Consider the following 19,445-nt stretch of genomic DNA (forward strand, 5'->3'; position numbering starts at 1 on the left):
CCGGCTCAATCGGGCTGGTCTGGCGTCTCAAAGTGGAGCACGTTGTTCCAGAGGAGCGAAAGCACCCAAGATGCCGCCGGTTGAGTGAGTGTTGCTTGCCCCGCACAAGCGCAAGCTCCCTCTCTCGTCTTTACCACGCACCCCTATCTGTCCTGATGATGGCTTCGCAACCACAAGAGCACGAAAAAGAGAGTGTCATCGCCTCGTTGGAGTCTCTGGTAGGGTACGACATCACATCCAGTGATTCGGCCTCATTGAGCGCCCATCCAGTCGAGAATAATGCCATCACCCCAGGCCACAAGGCCGCCTCTTCTTGGTGGAGGCGCTTCTTCCCCAGTGATGACACGATTGATCGGCTGTTCGCGGATGAAAATATGGTGAGTGTGAGCAGAAGAAGAGAAGCGACGTGGTGGCACTGACAGAAACACACTGGCGTTGTTTTCTCACCCTCGCGCAGGGCAATTACGTCGTCATTCGATCTACGGGCCAGGAGATTTTCGAGGCAATGCCGCTTTACGTTCGGGTGAGAAACGGGACAGATGAGCAACCTTGCTGTCCAAAAATACTGAGCTAACAGCATTCTACGTGTTGTCCCCAGGTCGGCATGTGAGCACCAGCCTGCCTCACCTCTTCGCATCCACAATCGCCTCCCTCCCTCCTGACCGACCAATCCACCTCACGCCCCCTCCGTTGCGCAGGCACCTCCTCTTCTACCATTCACGGCAATCCTCCCTCCTCAGGTGGAGCAGTGTATCCCACGCGCTCATATCTCTCTCTCAGCACCAAGGCAAACTCTACGACGACTCCTCTGACCCCGCCGCAGTTCGAGCGCACATCGAGTCATTCGTGCAGACCTACTCCATCCCCCTCGACGAGCTCGCACAACCAGACTTGGCCAAATACCCAACGTTCAACTCCTTCTTCACAAGAGCGCTCAAAGACGGGGCAAGACCTATCGCTCCTCCTCTCGACGACCCGGCCATCATATTATCCGCAGCAGACTGTCGACTTACCGTCTTCCCCACTGTGGACGAAGCGACGCGCTTTTGGATCAAGGGCCAGAAGTTTTCCCTCTCAGCATTACTCGACGACGAGAGCGTGACAGCGCAAAGCCTTTCGGCTGGGGCCAGTCTAGCCATCTTTCGCCTCGCGCCGGCAGACTACCATCGTTTCCACTCGCCCGTGGGGCCATGCACTAGCGGGCCGACGAAGCATGTCAAGGGAGAGTGAGTGCGGGCGTGGCTCGTCGAGGTGTGTGAGACCAAAACATGCTGATGCTTCAACCTCGCCCGTTGTTCCAGACTATTCACCGTCAACCCCCAAGCCGTAAACCAAGACTTCAACGTCTTCACCGCAAATAGGCGGGATATCCTCCACTCCACCTGGCACGTCACACCGACCAGCAAAATCCCGTACGCCTTCGTGGCAATCGGTGCCATGCTCGTAGGATCCATCGGGTGGTCCACCCCCGCCTCCACGCAAGGATCCACGAGTGTCAGGCGCGGAGACGAGCTGGGATACTTTGCCTATGGGGGAAGTACGGTCGTCGTCGTCTTTCCAGCGGGGAGCGTGCAGTGGGATGAGGATTTGAGGAAGAACAGTCAGAGAGGGGTGGAAACGATGGTTAGGGTTGGGGAGAGGATTGGCAACGCCACCGGTAGATGAGCATGCGTGCCGTTGAGGATGATAGGTGATTGATGATTACTCAAGGAGAAGAATTTTGACTTCAAAAGTTGGATGGGCTCGTCGGAACTCGCTCTGGCTCCTCCCTTTTTTCTTGGTCCACTCACTCCTCCATCTCCCTCTCATTACGCTCCCTCCTCATCTCCAATTCGTAGAGGTCCAGCTCCTCACACTTGCGCAAGGCAGGCCCAATCGCAACCCACTTGGCCGCCTCCATCGTCCCGCTTCCCTCCCCACTGCCATAGCTGTCTTGACGATGCTCCGCCGCCTTGATCCATCGCGCGAGCTGAACAAGGACGGAACGCGCGTCCCTTGCCAGGGCCTCCTTGGCTTCGAGACTAGTGGCAGCGCGAAGGGAAGCGATGTCGATGATGGGCGAGTCCCACGAGTCACCGCCATCCCCATGCCCCTCGCCGTGGCTCTGCATCTGAAAACCATCCTCTTGCATCCCGACCTCACTCACGCTCCTCTTCCCACACTGATCCCCCAATGCAGCATCGATCCACTCAGCAAACTCGTCCCTCAACCCCATCTGCGTATCGTAAACCCTCCCGTTCCCTCCACCAGCACCCCGCGGAGCAGGTCGACTCAGTATGACGCCCATGAAGACCTCGCACTCGGTCAAGCTGAAGGTCCTGTGTTCGGGGGAATAACGGTCCGCGAGAATCTGCAGCTTCTGGTAGAAGGAGGCAATCTGTACGCCCTCGTAGCTGAGGTCTGGCGAGTCCCAACCTGTGGGTAGGTGGGAGCGTAATTTTGCCCAGAGCTTGGTTCGGAGGTGAGATTCGGGGAAAGAAGGGGGAGCAGATCGACCCCATTGGTCTATCGAGGCTGTCACCTCTATGCGGCGGAATAGCTGGCCGAGGGCTTTGTTGCTTTGGTAGTAGGTGACTGGGCGCGAGAGGAGGGTGCAAGAGAGTGGATGAGTGTCCTCTGCCGTGGCCTTGGAGTGTTGGTGGGGACTCACACTGCTCACGTTGCCATCTTTTACGACGTTCGCTCGATCCCGGGGTGATCTCGACGCGCGACTCGGACTGCATGTAGTCGGGCTTGGCATCGTCCGGTAGGCGGGGCATACTGAGCACGGGGCAAGGGAGAAATAGGTCAATCAGCCTCCTCAAGCCTTGCTGCCTCTACCTCTCTCTCGCTCACTCACCTCCGAAAGTCAGGCGCCACTCCACTCTTCTGGTAGTCCACCGCAATGCTAGCCATCTCCGCCAGCTGTATGCACTGTGGGTCTTCCACGCCCTTGGGACTACGGTCAGACAGGCACAGATGACGATCGGCAATGGCGCTGATTCTGTCCGTTTGGATGAAGGTGAGGAAGAACTTGACCACATCCTCGATAGTGCAGGGGCGATCCAGCTCGGTGGACTTGGCAGGGTCGTAGCCCGCGGACTGAACCGTACGCTCGGGAAAGAGGGCCGGGTTCTGGATGATGTTGTACAGGTCGCCGTCAAGGTCACCTCCCGCCAGCTGATTCGAGAGGGGACGATGCCCATGCTGCGAGAAGACGATGCAGTTGTACAGGTCGTTGAGCGGGGATCCCTCGGGCGGCTCGCCTTTCAGCTGGGCGAATTGGACATCCCCTGGAGCGAGGTAAGGGCTACGCCCTATGATGCAGCGGCCCGTGAGGAAAGTTGTCTCGATGCCTCCTCCGTCACCGCCGACTCGAAGCTGTGCGTAGACTTCCCCTTCCTTGAGCCAGCCCGTCTCGTCCACCACGCCCATAAGCGTCCAAGCCTTGTCCACCTGAATTCTTCCCCGGTACTTCATGTTCTTGAGCGTGGCCGTCAAGCATGTCATGTTGCAGCGCTTCAAGTAGTCGACTCGCACGGCATCGATGTCGAGGACGCGAGCCAGCGTCTGAAAAAGGTCGGCGGCACGCGGAGCTGACCCGTAGCCTGAGATGCGCAGAAGGCGAATAGCGGCCGCGGTGCTGGTGACCGACTCCCGTACCGTGGCTAGAGCTCGGTCTTGCAGCTTAAGCATGCTCTTCGCCGGTACGCCGAGCGTCTCTAGCAAGGCGATGAGGGGGCGATTGAGGTAGAAAGTGAGGGGTCGATCAGCCGTAGACGCCACTTCGAGAGCGATCTTGCCTCCTTGGGCCGTCTTGACCTTGAATTTGGTCATCGAGTCGCGAATGAAGACCTCAGGTCCGTTCGCAGGCAGACTCGAGTCGTAGGCCAGGACGCCCTTTGCTCCTGCCATTCGAATCTGGAAAACAACGGGAAGCACTCTCTTCTTGCCACCTCGACGCTTGCGGCCGATACGGTTATGGAGGCGCTTCAACGCAACGGCGGAGAGAGTTCCGCACCCGTCGGAGAAGTCGTAGACGCGGTTGCGCCAGGCACGAGCGATATCATCAAGAGCGCCGATCTTGTCGTGGTCAATCTCGACGGCGAGGTTCGTCGTTGTAAATGCCTGCCCCATTCGAGCCGCGTACTTGGCGGGGATGCGAATGCTCTCGAGCTCGCCGATGCCAGCACGAATCGAGGCGGCTGAGACTTGCTCGCCACTGACAGCATTGGTGAAGTCGGTGACGAACCAGGCCGTGTGCTGCTTGAGCGATGAGGTCGAGAAGGCAAGGAATTTGAAGAGGCGACCGCCGATACTAATGCCGTCGGTGAGGAAGTTGTGCCAACGCTCAGAGAAGATCCTCGAGTCTTGGTCGATGACAAAGGAGTCCCAGAGCCTGGAGCCGTCCTCCTCGCCGAAGGTCACACGCATGAAGTTCTCCTCTTGGCCGGGGTAGCGACGGATGATGCGATTGCCCTCGTCTAGGAAAGCGCCGTCCAGTGTGAGACTTGTAGGGGTAATGGTCGACGAGTGGATCTCGATGCCTTGATCGATTTCGCCCATGAGGCCTGGTAGGGAACCGCTGAGGGCACGCTCGAGGGATGTCTCGAGCAGCTCGCTGAAGCGCTCGAAGGAGCAAGGGGCGTCCTCTCCCGGCTGGCGATGGAAGAGGTCGGTGCACGATCCTTCGAAAAGGCGAGCAGCCTGCCACGGCGTGAGGTGCTCGTTGATGCGGCAGATCAGGGGAATGAGATTGATGACTTCGATCGGAAGGAGGTAGCCGGCGTGCATGCGTTTCTGGACCTGGAATGCCAGAGGGAAAGAGATGGTCGGGTAGAAGTCGTCGAGGGTCTTGAGATGGGTCGCCAGAATTGAGTTACGCATGTCTCGGCCCGGCTGAAGGATGATGACCAGGTCCGCGATCTTGCTCTGCCACCTGTAGAGCCAAGCTTCGAGCTCGTCCTCATCTCGGCACCTCACCTTGATGACGTAGCAGAATGGCGTGACTGGAGCGTGATTGGCGTCGAGGTGATCGAGGCGAATGAACTTGATGCGAGGGAAGCCATCGTTCATGGGCATTGCTCCAATCTGGCGACTATGGATGGCGATGTTGCCTGACTCGATGTTCTCGTCGGCGAGGTACATTGGCAGCCTAGGGGAGGGGTGGCAGGCCACCATACAGTAGAATCAGGCTTGAGGAGAGATGAAAGACAGGCGCCCGCCCGGTGAGCACTCACTGGCTACATTCAATGTAGAAGTCGTCTTGATCGACGATGAGGCGCTCGACGCGGGAAAGCGAGATTGAGATGAGCTGTTGGTCGATGCGAAGGATCAGGCGCCCGAGGTCGGCGTCGATGTACAGAGTCGAATGGTGGTCGTTGAAGACGATGCTCTGCCAGGCGGGGGCGAAGCTGGCGAGAAGAGGAGCAAGGTTCAGAGAGTGAGCGATTAAGAATTTGCCGCTCGCAACCACTCACCGTCCTTTGTCATCCCACCTTTAACAGTGAGGGATCAGCAGTGTGTCAGCGCCGCTACATTGATACACGCTCCGCTCACTTACATGCCAAGCTCGCAGTGATGGACGAGAGGCTCAACCTTGACCTCATCTTCTTCCTCGTAGTCGCTAGGCGCATCCTCCAAGGCTCTCTCTGGGCGAAACCTCAGCGACTCGACCTCCTGCCTAGTGAGTCGATGACGAGCAGGGTCAGACTTGCTAAAGGTGAGCCAATTCTTGCCAATCTCGACATTCGAGGGGCGAAAGCGGGGGACGTGCGACGTCACGGCGCGAAAGAATTTGTCCTGCGGGCGCGAAGGGCCGAATATTCAGAGATGGGATTCTCCTGCAATTACACTGCGCTCGCGCTGCTCACCGCCTCTTCTGCGCTAGGGAAAAGCACCAAGCCGCACTCCATCACGCCCCTCCGCAGCTGAAGCCTGGCTTTGAATCGCGGCGGGCTCGTGAAGTGAGTCTTGATGGCGTTGCCGATCTTCTTGCGGAAGTGACGCGAGTCGATGTTGCTGGGCAGGTCGGTGACGGTCAAAAGCGCAGTAGGCGGTGTGGGGTCGAGGTTGTTGACCATCGTTGGCCCTCGTCGAGAGAAGCCTGGATTCTGTACTTTGGGTCCGCGAGGAATGGCGGGTGGAGCTGACGTGCTGACGCTTGGCTGCCAATTGGAAGGCGCTCCTTTCCCCTTGCCACCACGCGGCATTTCGTTGTTGACAATGCGAGTCGACTGAGTGCGCGTGCCGGAGGGGGATCGTGCTGGCGTGGAGCGAGGAATATCACCGTTGATGACAGAGCGTGAGGGCTGAGCGGCGGTGGTCGATGCTGAGCTGCTGGCGTACGAGGGCTGCGGTGGCTGCTGCTGCTGCTGCTGCTGCTGCTGCTGAGCAGGGGTCTCGGTAGGCTGGTAGGTCTTAACTCTGGGTTGAGAGATGGAAAGCGATTGGATAGCTGAAGTGAGATTGACGCCCTCTGGGATGCGTACATCGATGCCGAGCTGAGCATCACGGCGAGTGGCGGCGGCAACTTGTAGGGCTTTGTGAGGCGGTAAAGGGCGAGATGGGTCCGGGCCGCGAATCGTAGGTGCCTGCTCGCCAGCAGCGCCAGCCGCGTGCTGAAGCTCGCCGAGCCCTTCGATGACTGGGCTCTCCATGTTTGCGGCCAGTCGTTGGGTGGGGGAACGAAGTGAAGAAGCAAATGCGGCTGAAGCGAGGCTGGCGGCAAGAGAGATGAGCGGCAACGGGCGAGCGAGTGAGGGAGCCGTCGAGCGGCAGCGGGCCCGTGCAGCGCTCAGCGCGCCCCAATCTACGCGTACTTCGTTGCCGCCAAAAGTTTCTTGCCTTCTTCCGTTGCCCAATGTCCCGCCGCCCATTACCTCGCTCCTGATGAGATTCAGGTCCAGCCAAAGGCCATCGTCAACGCAAAACCGGATGCGGCTCCCGCTCCATCCTCGAAGGGCGTCACACCATCTTCTAGCATCACATTGCCACGGCCGTACCTTCTTGCAGAAAGGCGTAGCAGCCGCACAATGTGATTCGCTGAGTAGGAGAGGTGGGCGAAGCGTGAGCGAGAGCGGGCGAGATTCAGCGTCAACACGCACCCTGCTCTTCTCTTCACCCTCAGCTTCCTCCATCCACCATCGCCATGCCCATTGTCAAGACGGCTGGCCCGTCTCCTGCCTCGGCGACGCGTTCCCATGCTCCGTCTTCTACGCAGCGACGTCGCATCGCTCCTCGCGGCCAGGAGGACGAAAATGTCGACATTGCTTCTCCTACGCCTACGCGTCCTCTTAAGACGCAGACATCTGCCCAAGCTCTCACCGAGCACGTTCTGAACAACAGTCCCGGCCGCACTCCCAAGGCTCGCGGGCCTCCCAAGGCTCCTCGCGTCGATCGCAACGATGGGCTGCGACACATGACCGAGGCTGAAGTGAGTGCGCGCGCTTGTCCAGGCACCATACAGAACGCGACTCACCGCGTGCTAACACATTGCTTGCCTGCTCGCTCGCACCCAGATGGCCGCCTCGTATTACTTTGCGCGCCAGATTGGCTGCGGCAACTGGGCATCTGTCTGGATCGTCCAGCCCAAAGGCTCAGCTCGTGGCCAGGTCAAGGCCATGAAGATTGTTCATCGCGCCAGTCAGAGTGGCGCCTTGCAGCGCTTCAATGCCCTGCTCAATGAGTACAAGGTGCGTGAGCGCGAGCGCAAGTGTCGACGTAGAGGACTGCGCTAACCTCCTACTCGCCTCACCGACGCGTCCAGGTCCTCGCTGGCATGCCTCGCCATCCCAACATCGTCTGCTTCGAAGACCTGGTCCTCAGCCCTTCCTACGCTTGCTTGGTCATGCCATTCTACGACCAGCCCATGACCGTCTGCTTGCCCTTCGCGGCTTGTCGCGTGTACTTTGCTCGGATGGCAGAGGCCGTCGAGTGGCTGCACAAGCACTACATTACGCACAACGACCTCAAGCTCGCCAATACCCTCGTCAACCGCGGCGCTGGAGAGCCATACGGCCAACCTGTCCTCGTCGACTTTGGCTTCGCGCGCAACCATCAGCCCTGCTACGGCACCAACTTCATTTCCAACGAGTCGTGGGGCACGCCAGAGTACCTCAGCCCCGAGCGTTCCGTCGGCGACGCTCACGATGAGCGACTGAGCGATATCTGGGCTCTGGGTGTCTCCTTCTTTGAGATGGCCACAGGTCGCACTCCCTTCGAAAAGAAGAATGAAGTCTTCACAACCCCTGAGGCACGCGAAGAATATTACCGTCGCACCATCCAGGGCAAGTGGTACACCGACTACGATTTACCCTTCGAGATTGAGGACTTGTGCCGCGCCATCGTCAGGGTGGACCCGCAGGCCAGACCGAGGATCCCCGAGATACTTGAGCACGACTTCTTTCAAGACGCGGCGGCTACCGACTCTGCTGGAAGCTCACCTCGCAGCATCGACGCTGCCCTCGACGGCATCGACGTCTTAGACCAGTCTATTCTTGACGAGATCGCGGCCGAATGCTCCCCAGTCGGCTGTCGTCTCACCTACGGCGAGTCGCGAGCGGAGGCAGAGCAAGCCAACAATGACTCGCAGGAGCACGATACCAGCCAGTCGCGCGACGAGTCCTCGGTCCCATTTCCCATATCGCCTTCTCCCGTCACTGGTGCACCTCCTGCTGCTACACCGGCCTCACCGGGCTCGCCTCAGCTCGGAGACCACTCTTTCGAGACTTCCGACCTTATGGACGATGTCGCACCCTGGTCCAAGCCCATCAGCAGCGATGCTACCCGCTCTCTCCTCGAAGCAGTCGAGTCGCCATCTCGCGGGCGAGCTGCAGCCACCACAGAGAGCAAGCACAAGCCCGCCAATGCGAGTGACAGCGGAATTCGCCCTCCTCACACCACCCCTCGTCGCTATGTCGTATTTCGAGGTCCAGCTGTACCTGCTGAGACGCCTACCCAGCCTCGCAAGCCAGTTGAGAGCAGCCGCAGCCTCGTAAGCAAGGCCGGGTCAACCCTACGTCCTGGAGCACCTACCCCCTCCCGCTTCCGCAGCTCTGCCACGGCAAACAGCATCGTTCTCCCTTCGCCAGGCGCGTCGCCCGTTCGCTACGTCGGCTCGCGTGCTCAAGAGACTAATCAGCGATCTTTGCTCCCCATGCCCAAGCGCCTCGCCAGCCCGGAAGTCAGCTCTTCGAGCGCCAGCACCACTAGGTCGGGTGTAGCTCGTGCTACTACCATCGCTTCCCCTGGTCGCCGACCTGGCAAGGACAGGGTGAACTCACCACCTCGTCGCATCAACACGGCTGACTCAGGCGCCGCGCCCCCACGCTACATCAGCAGCGAGGTAAAGGTCAGCGCTGGCGAGCAGCAATCTCAGCAAGTGGCTGGGCAAGGCAGTCGAGCCGCTGTACCTGCACCTGAGCCTGCTGCAGACCAGTCGATCACCACTGAGCCCGACACCCCTGCTCCTCGCAAGACCACAACTGAGGCTGCAACCATGACCGATCTCCACTTCGACATCGCCTCCACTACGCAAGCCCTCGCCACCATCGGCGAAGAGTCCTTGCGTAGCCTTGAGCACGCTCGTCAGGTCGAAGCCTCCAAGCCAGACGACAGCGTTCCTACCCCTTCCACCGCCGTGGTAAAGGTCGTGGTCGCCAAGCTGCAAGACATGAAGCGCCTCGCAGACGAGCTGGCCGACATGTCGTTGCAGGCGCAGAGCCAGCTTCAGCAGATGCAGGAGCAGAGCAGCACCGCCTCGGTCGAGCAGTTGGCTAGCCCAGCCTCAACACCCAGAGCCTCGCACGCAGGTGAAGCGCACCCAGCTCGCAACCTCGATTCGGTGGGCACAGTCGCCACTAGCATCGCCGTTGTCCCCGTCCACCCTTCCATTCGCCCTCATGCCCAGCCAGGAGGAGCAGGAGGAAGAGGCGGAGGGGGAGGCGGAGCCGGGGTTCGCCCAACTTCAATCTCCATCGACTCGCAGCGCTCCCGCGTCCTCATCCCATACCCCTCCGCCTGGACCACTAGCAACAAGAAGCACAAAGGACCCGCCCACCAAACCAGCTACAGCAACATGAGCGTGGACCTAGCTAGCCTGCGCACCACGAACGGGAACTCACCTAGCGCCAGTCAGATGGGCACGCCGAAGAGTGGGCGAAGCCTGAACAAGCTCAAAGGCGGCAGCAGTGGTGGGGGTGGGGAATCCTCCGTCTCCAAGCTCCTACGTCGTGCGATGCAACATCGAAGTGCTCACTATCCCGAGCAGAATGGCGTTACTACTACTACTACTACTGGTCGAGCAGCCCGTAGTCCTGCTCCTCCCAGTCGAATCCTTACACGCATTCGCACACCTCTGAGCTCTACGCCCACTCCAATGGCAAGCCCTGCGACCACGATAGGCTCTGTTACGGCGTACGGTAGCTCCACGCCACGTAGCCGCTCTGTTCAACTCGATGGCGCGAGGGGTATCGGTCAGGCGCCCGTCGCCGAATCCACGTCTATGCCCACTGGGCGACACCGCGCTGGCGCTGGAGCCGGCGCTGGTACTGCGAGGCCGGCCACGCCCAGCAGTGGAGTTGCGCTGGGTGCTGCTGGGATGAGCGGGCTCCCCCTCTGGAAGAAGCTCAGAGGCGCCGTGAGGGACGTGGCGGACCGAACGCTTTGAGTGGTGAGCGATGAGGGGGGATTTGATGAATTGATTTGGTATTGAGGTAGGGAAGAGAAGATGAGTGTGTTTATTTTGGTATCGAGATGTCTGATGTCTATAGTCGTGTCGTGGGTGTCTCTCTCTATTCCTCCCTCCTTTCCCCTCGAAATTCAAAGTTCTGATCCATCCACTTCCCTCTCCTTCATCCTCGTCGACGTCGAGTGATGTAGCGACGAGGTACCGCGTAGCCTTCCTCGGCGTTGCGGAGTGGCGATTTACGCTTTCTGCCTCGTCGTGAGGAGGACGTGGTAGGAGGCAGTAACACCTCGACGTCCTCGGCGTTGCTGTCGTTCGAGTCGGCCTGCGTCTCTGTGGGTGTGCCGGCTGCGATATCTTCGGCGTCCTCCTCCTCCTCCGCGTCCTCCTCCTTTTCCTCGTCTCCCTCCTGCTCGCTCTCACTCTCCTCATCCTTCACCCTCTTCCTCTTTCTCCCACTCCTCCTCTTCCCGCCTCCAACTTTGACCCCACTCCTATCAATCCTCCTCGCGACTCCACCTGCGACCTCTTGCTGTAATTTAGTCCTCCATCGCTCACTGGCCTGCAAAGCTGTCCTCCCTCCAACGAATTTCGCGATTTCCTGCCAACTCCAATGCTTCTTGCCCGGTTGAGCAGCTTGTAAGTCGGATTGGGCTATGGCGGCTTTGAGGCGTTCGTCCTCGTCGAGGGTCCAGCGGACGGATTTACCTCGAGGAGGTGCAGCGGCGGAGGAGGAGGAGGAGGTCGTGGCGGTGGCAGAGGCGGGCTCCCCGTTGGTCTCGGGTTGCTCGCCAGACTTCGTCGCCCATGGTATACGTGCTCCTCTCTTCTTCCACCTCATACGACATTGAGCTGGCGTCCTCTTCCCCACAAGGATGGAGACACGCGTCCAATCCACCTTTTCCAGATCCCCTCCAACTTCTCCAGTCGCTAGCTGCTCTTCAATCCCTTGCCTCAACCTTTGTAATTCCCCCTCGTTCCAGATCCCCCTCGTATGCGTATTCTTCAACGCGCGCCTAAATCTGTCCCAAACAGCGCTACGCCTCTTTCGTGTGCGCTCGGCCAGGATTGCCCACTCGAAACCAAAGACGGATATGAGGCGAAGTAGCTCCTGATCATCTATGGCTGCGTGATTCTCCATCTCCTCATCCTGATCGGGGAGGAGACGAGTGTACGAATAGAGGGCGTCGTGCGCCTCCAAGACGGGTAGAGAGGGATGCGTCGCAACGAGCTGCGATGCGACGTGATGCCAATCGATACGGCTCCCCTGTGCATTGACGAGTTTGCGTAGCTCGGCCTCCTGCTCGGGACTCAATGTCATTTTGCTGGGTGGACCCTTTTGCACGCTCATGATCCAACGGGTGCTACACGCCGCACCGGTGTGCGCAGGCGTGGACCCTTTGGGGGCGATGCGCAGTGCGAGGGAGTGCCAATCGAATCCGGGACCGAGGGCGCAGCGTGCGAGTTGCTCATCGCTGAGCGAAGCTACATAACCTAAGGGGTCCGGATTACGCAACTTGGCCGCTTCGTAGGCGGCTAGACGTTTACATTCTGCCTCGACACAGCGACGCAAGGCTGTGTCGTCTACCTTGTTCCAGGCGGGGCGACAGGTCACTTCTCGTAGGTCGTGGAGCTCCTTGTTTACCTGCGCCACAGCGGGCAGTCGAGCGCCGAGGATTGGAAGGCTGGACGAATGCGTCGAGGTGGAGACGATGGATCTCTCAGCTATATCGGATGTGTGGAGCTCTTCGGCCAGATCGAGGACTGATTCGACTTGAGAGAGCTCGACGAGGGAGCGGGGAAGATCTTCTATGGCGTGGCAGAGGGAGGATTGGAGACGGGTGTTGCTCTCCAGGGCGAGGGAGAGGCGATGCCGCTTTTCTAGGAGCTCACTGAGGGTGGCTCCTCGAGGGAATGACGCCATGGTGAGTGGGTGGGAAGTGAATTAGTGCATTGACGCGACGGAAAGCCAAGTAAGTCTGGCTGGCTAGAGTAGTCCAGTCCGGCTCAGTCGTTGATGCGGAGGTGCCGCCGTCGCAGGGGCCAAGGGTCGACCACTGCTTAGTCAGCCAAGGCCTGCCTGTCCCCCTCGCTCCCTCCCCGCCCTGCCGCACTCCCGCGTTTACCCAACTCGCGCTCACTCTTGCCTTCTGACTCGCGAGCGGCGGCAGCGGCAAGACGAATCGAGTTGAGCGGCAATTTTCTGAATCCGACCATCACTTTTGACACTCACACACTCGACACCACCACACCACACTACCACTTCGCCATGGCGCTGGACGAGGCAGATCCACCGCCGCCGCCGTCGACGAGCAATGGCCATCGCCACACCAAGGGCCTAGTAGCAGAAGAGCACCATTACCCACCTTCGACACCGCACCTCAATCCGCACAATCTCCTCATCCTCTCCCACCAGTCACGAGGAAGGGGCGTATATGCCTCCAAATCGATGAGCGCAGGTACTTTGTTGGAGATCAGCCCCGTCCTCGTCTTTGAGCCAGAGGAGTGGCGCAATTATGGCTGCAAGACTGTACTGGATAGCTATACCTTCAAATGGAGCGGCATGGGAGCGCATGCACTTGCCCTCGGACTTGGTGAGTCACTTGGCTGGTGGTGCTAGATGAGGTTGAGGGATCCCTCCAGCTGACACCATTATATACTATCCCATCCACCTCACTACCCACCAGGCTCCCTCTTCAATCATTCCCCGCACCCCTCAGTCTCCTTCACACTGGACAGACCCTCCCACTCGATCCGCTACACCCTCGTCCGCGACGTTGTAGCAGGTGAAGAGCTCTGCATCTCCTACGGTCCATGGGGCAAGCAGTACGAGTCCACAAATGGCAACGTCGTAGCGGGAGAAAGTGACGCAGCTGCAGACGAGACGGATGAGGAACAGCGTTGTAGCAGGGATCTGGACGATATGCTTCGAATTGGGCAGGAGAGAGGAGCAGAGGGGAGTGGAGCAGAGAGTGAGGCGAGTGGGAGTAGTCCGAGGAGACAGCTACCAAAGAGGAGAACCAGGACGAGGTATACGGGGGCGAGTGGGTCTACTGCGGCTCCAGCTCTGGCCTCAGCCTCAGCATCATCGTCGAGCGCCATCAAGGATCAACAGCAACAATCACCCGCATCTCTCACCCCGCAACCGCCACGCCGCACAACAACGCGCCTCACCACGCCACCCCCATCCATCCAATATGCGGCCAGCTGCGTCTCCTCCCACCCAATTTGGCGTCTCACTTCCCTCCCCGACCCCGCCACCATCCCTCTAACCCTCATCCCCTGCTGGGCCCTTACCATCTCCCCCACATCGTCCAGCTCCGTCCTCCCCTTCCTCCGCAAGCACTCCCGCGTCCTAGGCCGTGGTCCACAGCTAGGAGGCGAAGAAGACCCACTGAGGCACGCAAAGACGCTGAGTAGGAGGCAGGAGGATGGCGGCAAGCTAAGGGCACTCGTATGCCCGCAGGCGGCATTGAGTGAGGAAGAGGTGAGGAGCCTAGCTGAGAGGGGGTTCGCGGCTGAAGCGGAGGTGGTCAAGGTGAATGTGGCTAGTAGTGCTGCCCCGCTCAAGGAGAGGGCAGGGGAATGGTGCGCTTCTTGGCCTGTGGCCTTCCGCAGCGTGCAGGCAACCGCGCCCGTAGTTCCGGCTCCTCCTCCAACTACGGCGGCGGCTGCGACTTCTCCGCCGCAAGCAGGAGCTGCAGCCACGAATGGTAGCCGAACAAACACAGGCACTGGCACTGGTACAGGCACAGGAAGTGGAACAGATTCGCCCACCCCTGCCCCGGTCCCGGCTCCCTCCCCCTCGCCTCAACCTCCCAACCTCTTCGTGGACCGACGAGCAGACTGCGCCTTCTGGTCACCGCCGCGCACAGCATGGGTGATCCGCAAGCTAGCCCGATGCGTCCTGACGGCTATGTCCGCCTCATCTCGCGGCGAACTCCCAATCGCAGTGCACATCTGTCCCTCCATCCTCCCCTCGACCACAATCGGCACCAGCGGCGGCGGCGGTGGAGGTCCGGACGGGTCCGCCCACGCGCCACTGACGCTGAGCGCTGCAGCCACAACGGCGGCCGGGTGGGATGTGGATGGCCTGCCCCTCGAAGGGGGAGAGGCCATCGAGGTGGACGCGGCGGATACTCGGGTGGGGCAGCGCAACCCGATCAAACACGCGGTGGGGAACGCCGTTAGTCGCGTGGCGGAGATTAGGGCAGAGAGGAGGGCAGCGGTGGATACGGCTGGGGCGATAGGGGAAGGATCCACAGCGGCCGCTGAGTATCTGGCCGCAACATCATCGACGGGGACGACAAGGGGCTCCGCCTTTTCCTCCTCCGGATCGGGCTTGGGCTCGGGCTCGGCCTCGGGCTTCGCCTCCCCTTCAGCATCAGCATCCGCATCAGCATCAGCGTCAGGGAGTCGTCCGGACTCCCCCTCCTCAGCATTCCAACCCCCTTTACTCAACGGACAAGACTACCTCCTTACCTCTCTTACCCTCTTCACCACGCACGAGCCATGCATCTACTGCAGCATGTCCCTCGTCCACTCCCGTGTACGGCATGTAGTCCTCCTCACCCCTTCTCCTCGTGGATCAGGAGGATGCTGCGGCAGTCAGCTGCCAGAGAGTAGGAGGTGCGCAGAGGATGGAGGGCCCTACGCTTTGCACGAGCAGAGAGGGCTTAATCATCGCTTCGAGGTTTGGAGGTGGAGAGGGGGATTGGATGTGGTGCAAGAGGAGGTGAGACGCATCAGTGGTGAGAAGGTGGATGTGGCTGATCTGCTCGATTTGGCAAAGTGGGGGAGGGCGGTTGATCCTTGAGAGAGCGGGAAGGGGAAGAGGGAGAGGTAAATCCGGGGAGCATGGAGCTTAGAGCGTGTATGTGAGGCGAAGTGGAATGGAAGAGAAAGCAAAAAAAGTACAGAATTGCAACGCGACGTGACGCGTGTATACCGAGTCGAGTCTGTGATCTGGGTTTGAGTGAATCTACAGAGGAGAGAACAGGGAGGGGGGCATAGAGTAGTCTATCGCGTCAATCCGTGCTTACGATCATGTTCCCACCTTTTCACCTCTCAGCGGTAGGCAATCGACTGAAAGCCACCGAGCTGGTAGGCGTACTGCTTCCCCCATTGCCACCACCTCGAGGAGTCGACGCGCCACCCGGCGGAGGTGAGGGTGCTGAGGCTAGAATGCCTTCGCTGGGCGTATCCTCACGCTCGATGTGCGTCCTAGTTCTCGGACCAGGTTGCGCTCCCTCTTCCATCGAGTTGCGCCGTGATACCACGGGCGAGCTCCCTCCCTCCCTCTCCTTCTCCTTCTCCTTATCTCGCGACGAGAAAGGTTTAAGCAAAGAAGACAACCGCTGCGCCGTTGTTGACGAGCTGCTATTGTTGCCAAGCGTGTTGCCCCGCGCCGAACGGTGGTGTTTGACATCGTCGTCCCGGAGGAAGGAGACGGCTGGTCGACGCGAGGAGTCCTGCGTGTCCGAGCGAGGGAAAAAGCGCTCCGACGTGTCGCTGCGTGGGAAGCGTTCGCGTTCGTCGGTCGTGGTGGTGCGGGGCATTCGGTCGTCGTCATCTTCGTCGTCGTTCCTTGCCTGCTCCTTGGCGGCGCTGTTATGCCTCCTCCCGCCCCTCGAGGTCGACTCGCCTATCCACTTACTGAGCGCCCCACTCCTCACAAGCTCCAATGCCGCGTTCGTTGGTCCCCACTCGTGATGACTCCTGTCGGACATGTGGTCGTCCAGTTCCTCGCGATGCGTAGCCAGCCACGCATGCGCAGCGGAGAAGGATTCCTCTTCTCCATCTCCCTCGCCCTGCTTCTCAGCAATGTCCTCCGCCTCCTCTTCAGAGAGACACACGACGTGCACCTCGGGCTCGGCGAGGCGAGACTCCATGTACTCGATGAGAAGCTTGGAGCCTTCCAGCCACGAGCGTGCTTTCGGGTAGTGTTGCTCCTTGGCTGTGACTTGCTCGGCGTGGTCCTTCTCCTGCTCGTCGCGAGAGTCACACCCGTAGGAACGAAGCCGATGACGCTCTTCTTCACGGACGTCGTCATCCTCCTCCTCAGGCCGGATTTGACCGGCAGCGAGCTCGCGATCCATGCCCGCTTCACCCAAATCCCCACCTCCAGCCCGCAGACGTGCCTCACGCTCCCTCTCCTCCTCGCGGGCACGACGAGCTTCAGCCTTTTTAGCCTTGTACGCTTTAGCCTCTGCGGTATTGTCCCCGCCCCACTCGCACGCAGGGTCCTCAGCTTCGTCCGCAGCCCAGTCGTCGATCCCGTCAATCCCGTCGTCCTCTCCCTCTGCAGCCTCGAGGTCGCGCTCCGTGCGCGTATTGAGGATACCGTAGCGAGAGCGACGAGAGCCGGACGAGGAGTCGCCGCCGCCCCCCGCATTGTCGTCGTCATTGCCGCTCGAGCCGGAACCAGACCCACTGGCTTCTCCCTCCCCCTCGCGTAGCTCTTTCTCCGCCTCACCACCAATGGCCCCCCTTCCAATAACGCCCAGCTGCGCATCGAGAACTCGGCGAATCTCACTCATCCCTCCGCCCTCCACCTCCTTATTGGAAGCCATCGTGTCTCCCGTCCTGAACCTGCGCATCCGGTTGAGCCAACCGGGCTCCCCGCCCGCATCAGGCCCGAAGGAGGGGTTGCGCGACCAAGTCCTCGTGATGGTCGTGGCGCGCTTGGAGAAGGCGAAGAAGGGGATGGTAAGTCCGTGTACGGTAATACTGCACAGGACGAAGAAGAAGACGATGGGCTGAATAGTCAAGGCGAGTACATCGTTTGTCGTCTGTGGTGGATCATTAACCACCTCAGGCAGCTCCGTCCTGCCCAGCGTGGCAATGAAGATGGCCCCTACACCGATGGGACCAAAGTGACCACTGAACATGGCTTCGCGGAACGTCTTGATGTCGGGAATCCAGCGCCAGAGGGCTAGGATGATCGGGATGCGCTTTGTGGCTAGGACACAGATTGCTAGGACGAAGCAGCGCCACACGTTGAGGGAGTCGGCGGCGTGGGCGAACTCGTACCACGGCATGAGGGCGCCGATGTAGATGAAGGTAGCGCAATTGAAGAGGAGGTCGACTATATTGGAGAAGTTGGAGTCCTGAGCGGGCGCGAGGAGTAGTGAGGTCAGTCCAGTGCTGAGCAAGGGATCAAAGGAAGGAGAGGCGCACTCACCTCCGTCTGTTTCGTGAACCACCCATCCCACGCAAAAGCCGTCCCGCAGGCGAAAGCCGCAAGGAGATCATCACTGCCCAGCAGCACATTGACGCCCATGCTAGCAATAGCCAGACTGACATATTGAGCCACAAAGGACTCTCTGTCAACGAACTTCTTCCTCTCCGCAAATCGCATGGCCTTGCGTGCCGCCCACCCAATGAGGGCTCCGAGGAGGGTTCCGAAGATGATTTGGTATGCAAGGGCATCGTAGAACCATTCGGCTATTGCCTTTCCCGTGTTATCGCGATGCACGGTGAGGAAGAGGGCGAGGTACAAGAAGGGGAATGCGGCTCCGTCGTTACATCCTGACTCGCACTGGAGCATATAGCGCAAGTGGGCAGGTACGTGTTTTTCTGCCCAAGGTCCACCAACGACGGCCTGCGCCAGGATGGGGTCGGTAGGGGTAACGCAGGCTGCGATGACTAGGCAGTTTAAGAAGTCCAAACCGGGGACAAGGGCGCGAATGAAGGCAGCAGTGACTATCCATCCCCAGAGCATGACGGGCCCCAGTAAAAGGAGAATGGAGCGCCAGTGCCTTAGCAAGTACTTCTTTGGCAGCTCCACCCCAACGGCAAAGACGGACAATGCAATGGTAACTCGCATGATCTCCAGCGTGATCTCATCCGTAATATGCCCTCCAGGTGCGCGAGTTTCGTTTCCAGCCCAACTACTCGGATTGAACAGGTTCAACGCAGCAGGCCCTACAATGATGCCGAAAAGGGCTGCAATGGGTGCTTCACCGAGGTAGAGCTTCTCCTTGATGAAGAGGGATAGCATGCCGAAGATGACGATGAAGAATCCCAAGCCTACGTAGATGAGATGCGGGGCATTGACTTCAAAGGGCTTGAAGCTGCCTGGCTCGACGGATTCCATGCCTTCCGACTCCATGCCGGGCGCCGGAGCCATGGCGGCGCAGTATGAGAGGAGGGGGAGGAGGAGGAGGAGGAGGAGGAGGAGGTGTGGTGGTGTAGTAACGACTACGGGTGGGGTGGAGGAGTTTTAAGGCGACCAAGTGACGCTGTTGGTCCCGAGCATGAGCGTGATATGCTGGGAGGGATGGATGGAAAACAGTAGCGTAGCGTGGCGTGACGTGATGGTGATGGAGGTGAAGGCAAAATAATGCAGGCACGTCGAGCCAACTCGATGACGCCCTTGTGCCCCCTTGCCCGTCCCGCCGCCTAGTCCGAAATTCACATCGACGACGACGACGACGACTGCGAGACCGGCGGGCGGGCAGGCACGGGAAGGGGTCCAAGTCTCCCAGTCGAGCAGCAAGCAGCCGAGCGAGCCAACGGAGGCTTGGCGCTGCGAGTCGAGTCGAAAAGCTGCGAGGGAGGGCAGGGGGGGACGGAGAGAGAGAAAAAGAGCATCGTGAGTGACGAGGCAGGCTAGGTCAGAGATGTGGTGTGGGAGTGGGATGGGATGCTAGCTAGCGGAGCAAGGATAGTGCGATAAGAGTTCAAGGACAGCAGAGTGTCCCACGATCCCATCAGTCGTGGGACAGGGCCGCTCTGAGAGGGACAGGACAGGATGGATGGATAGTATAGCCGGCAT

At 59.8% G+C, this 19,445-nt stretch overlaps 6 protein-coding genes across 6 annotated transcripts; 3 read left to right on the top strand and 3 right to left on the bottom strand.

The window, feature by feature from the left end:
* Positions 1–158: 158 nt before the first annotated feature.
* Positions 159–1,665, top strand: BDZ90DRAFT_224228 (hypothetical protein; the record flags this gene model as incomplete). Its single annotated transcript, XM_025504602.1, has 5 exons — positions 159–377; positions 458–523; positions 599–606; positions 699–1,226; positions 1,302–1,665. 5 exons carry the CDS (start codon positions 159–161, stop codon positions 1,663–1,665), a joined length of 1,185 nt encoding a protein of 394 aa, XP_025359447.1.
* On the bottom strand, positions 1,621–5,816 carry BDZ90DRAFT_97574 (RdRP-domain-containing protein). Its single transcript, XM_025509984.1, has 6 exons — positions 5,543–5,816; positions 5,460–5,477; positions 5,220–5,393; positions 2,840–5,134; positions 2,651–2,760; positions 1,621–2,574 (listed from the first exon to the last, which is right to left on the bottom strand). Coding segments are annotated over exons 1-6 (3,387 nt in total). The 5' UTR covers positions 5,545–5,816; the 3' UTR covers positions 1,621–1,786.
* Positions 5,817–7,499: 1,683 nt separating this feature from the next.
* BDZ90DRAFT_224317 (kinase-like protein) lies at positions 7,500–8,434 on the top strand (the record flags this gene model as incomplete). Its single annotated transcript, XM_025504608.1, has 2 exons — positions 7,500–7,673; positions 7,748–8,434. Coding segments are annotated over 2 exons (861 nt in total), but the record flags the coding sequence as incomplete, so codon positions are not given.
* Positions 8,435–10,832: 2,398 nt separating this feature from the next.
* BDZ90DRAFT_263050 (hypothetical protein) lies at positions 10,833–12,590 on the bottom strand (the record flags this gene model as incomplete). The annotated part of the gene is made up of 1 exon (XM_025508567.1): positions 10,833–12,590. One exon carries the CDS (start codon positions 12,588–12,590, stop codon positions 10,833–10,835), a length of 1,758 nt encoding a protein of 585 aa, XP_025359450.1.
* A 243-nt stretch (positions 12,591–12,833) lies between these two features.
* BDZ90DRAFT_282157 (hypothetical protein) lies at positions 12,834–15,585 on the top strand. The gene is made up of 2 exons (XM_025509435.1): positions 12,834–13,260; positions 13,354–15,585. Exons 1-2 carry the CDS (start codon positions 12,936–12,938, stop codon positions 15,480–15,482), a joined length of 2,454 nt encoding a protein of 817 aa, XP_025359451.1. The 5' UTR covers positions 12,834–12,935; the 3' UTR covers positions 15,483–15,585.
* On the bottom strand, positions 15,428–18,963 carry BDZ90DRAFT_282158 (hypothetical protein). Its single transcript, XM_025509436.1, has 2 exons — positions 17,850–18,963; positions 15,428–17,775 (listed from the first exon to the last, which is right to left on the bottom strand). The coding sequence occupies exons 1-2, from the start codon at positions 18,795–18,797 to the stop codon at positions 15,727–15,729; spliced, it is 2,997 nt and encodes a 998-aa protein (XP_025359452.1). The 5' UTR covers positions 18,798–18,963; the 3' UTR covers positions 15,428–15,726.
* Between the last annotated feature and the right edge of the window lie 482 nt (positions 18,964–19,445).

The sequence above is a fragment of the Jaminaea rosea genome (assembly GCF_003144245.1).
Source record: "Jaminaea rosea strain MCA 5214 unplaced genomic scaffold BDZ90scaffold_18, whole genome shotgun sequence".
NCBI lineage: Eukaryota > Fungi > Basidiomycota > Exobasidiomycetes > Microstromatales > Jaminaea > Jaminaea rosea.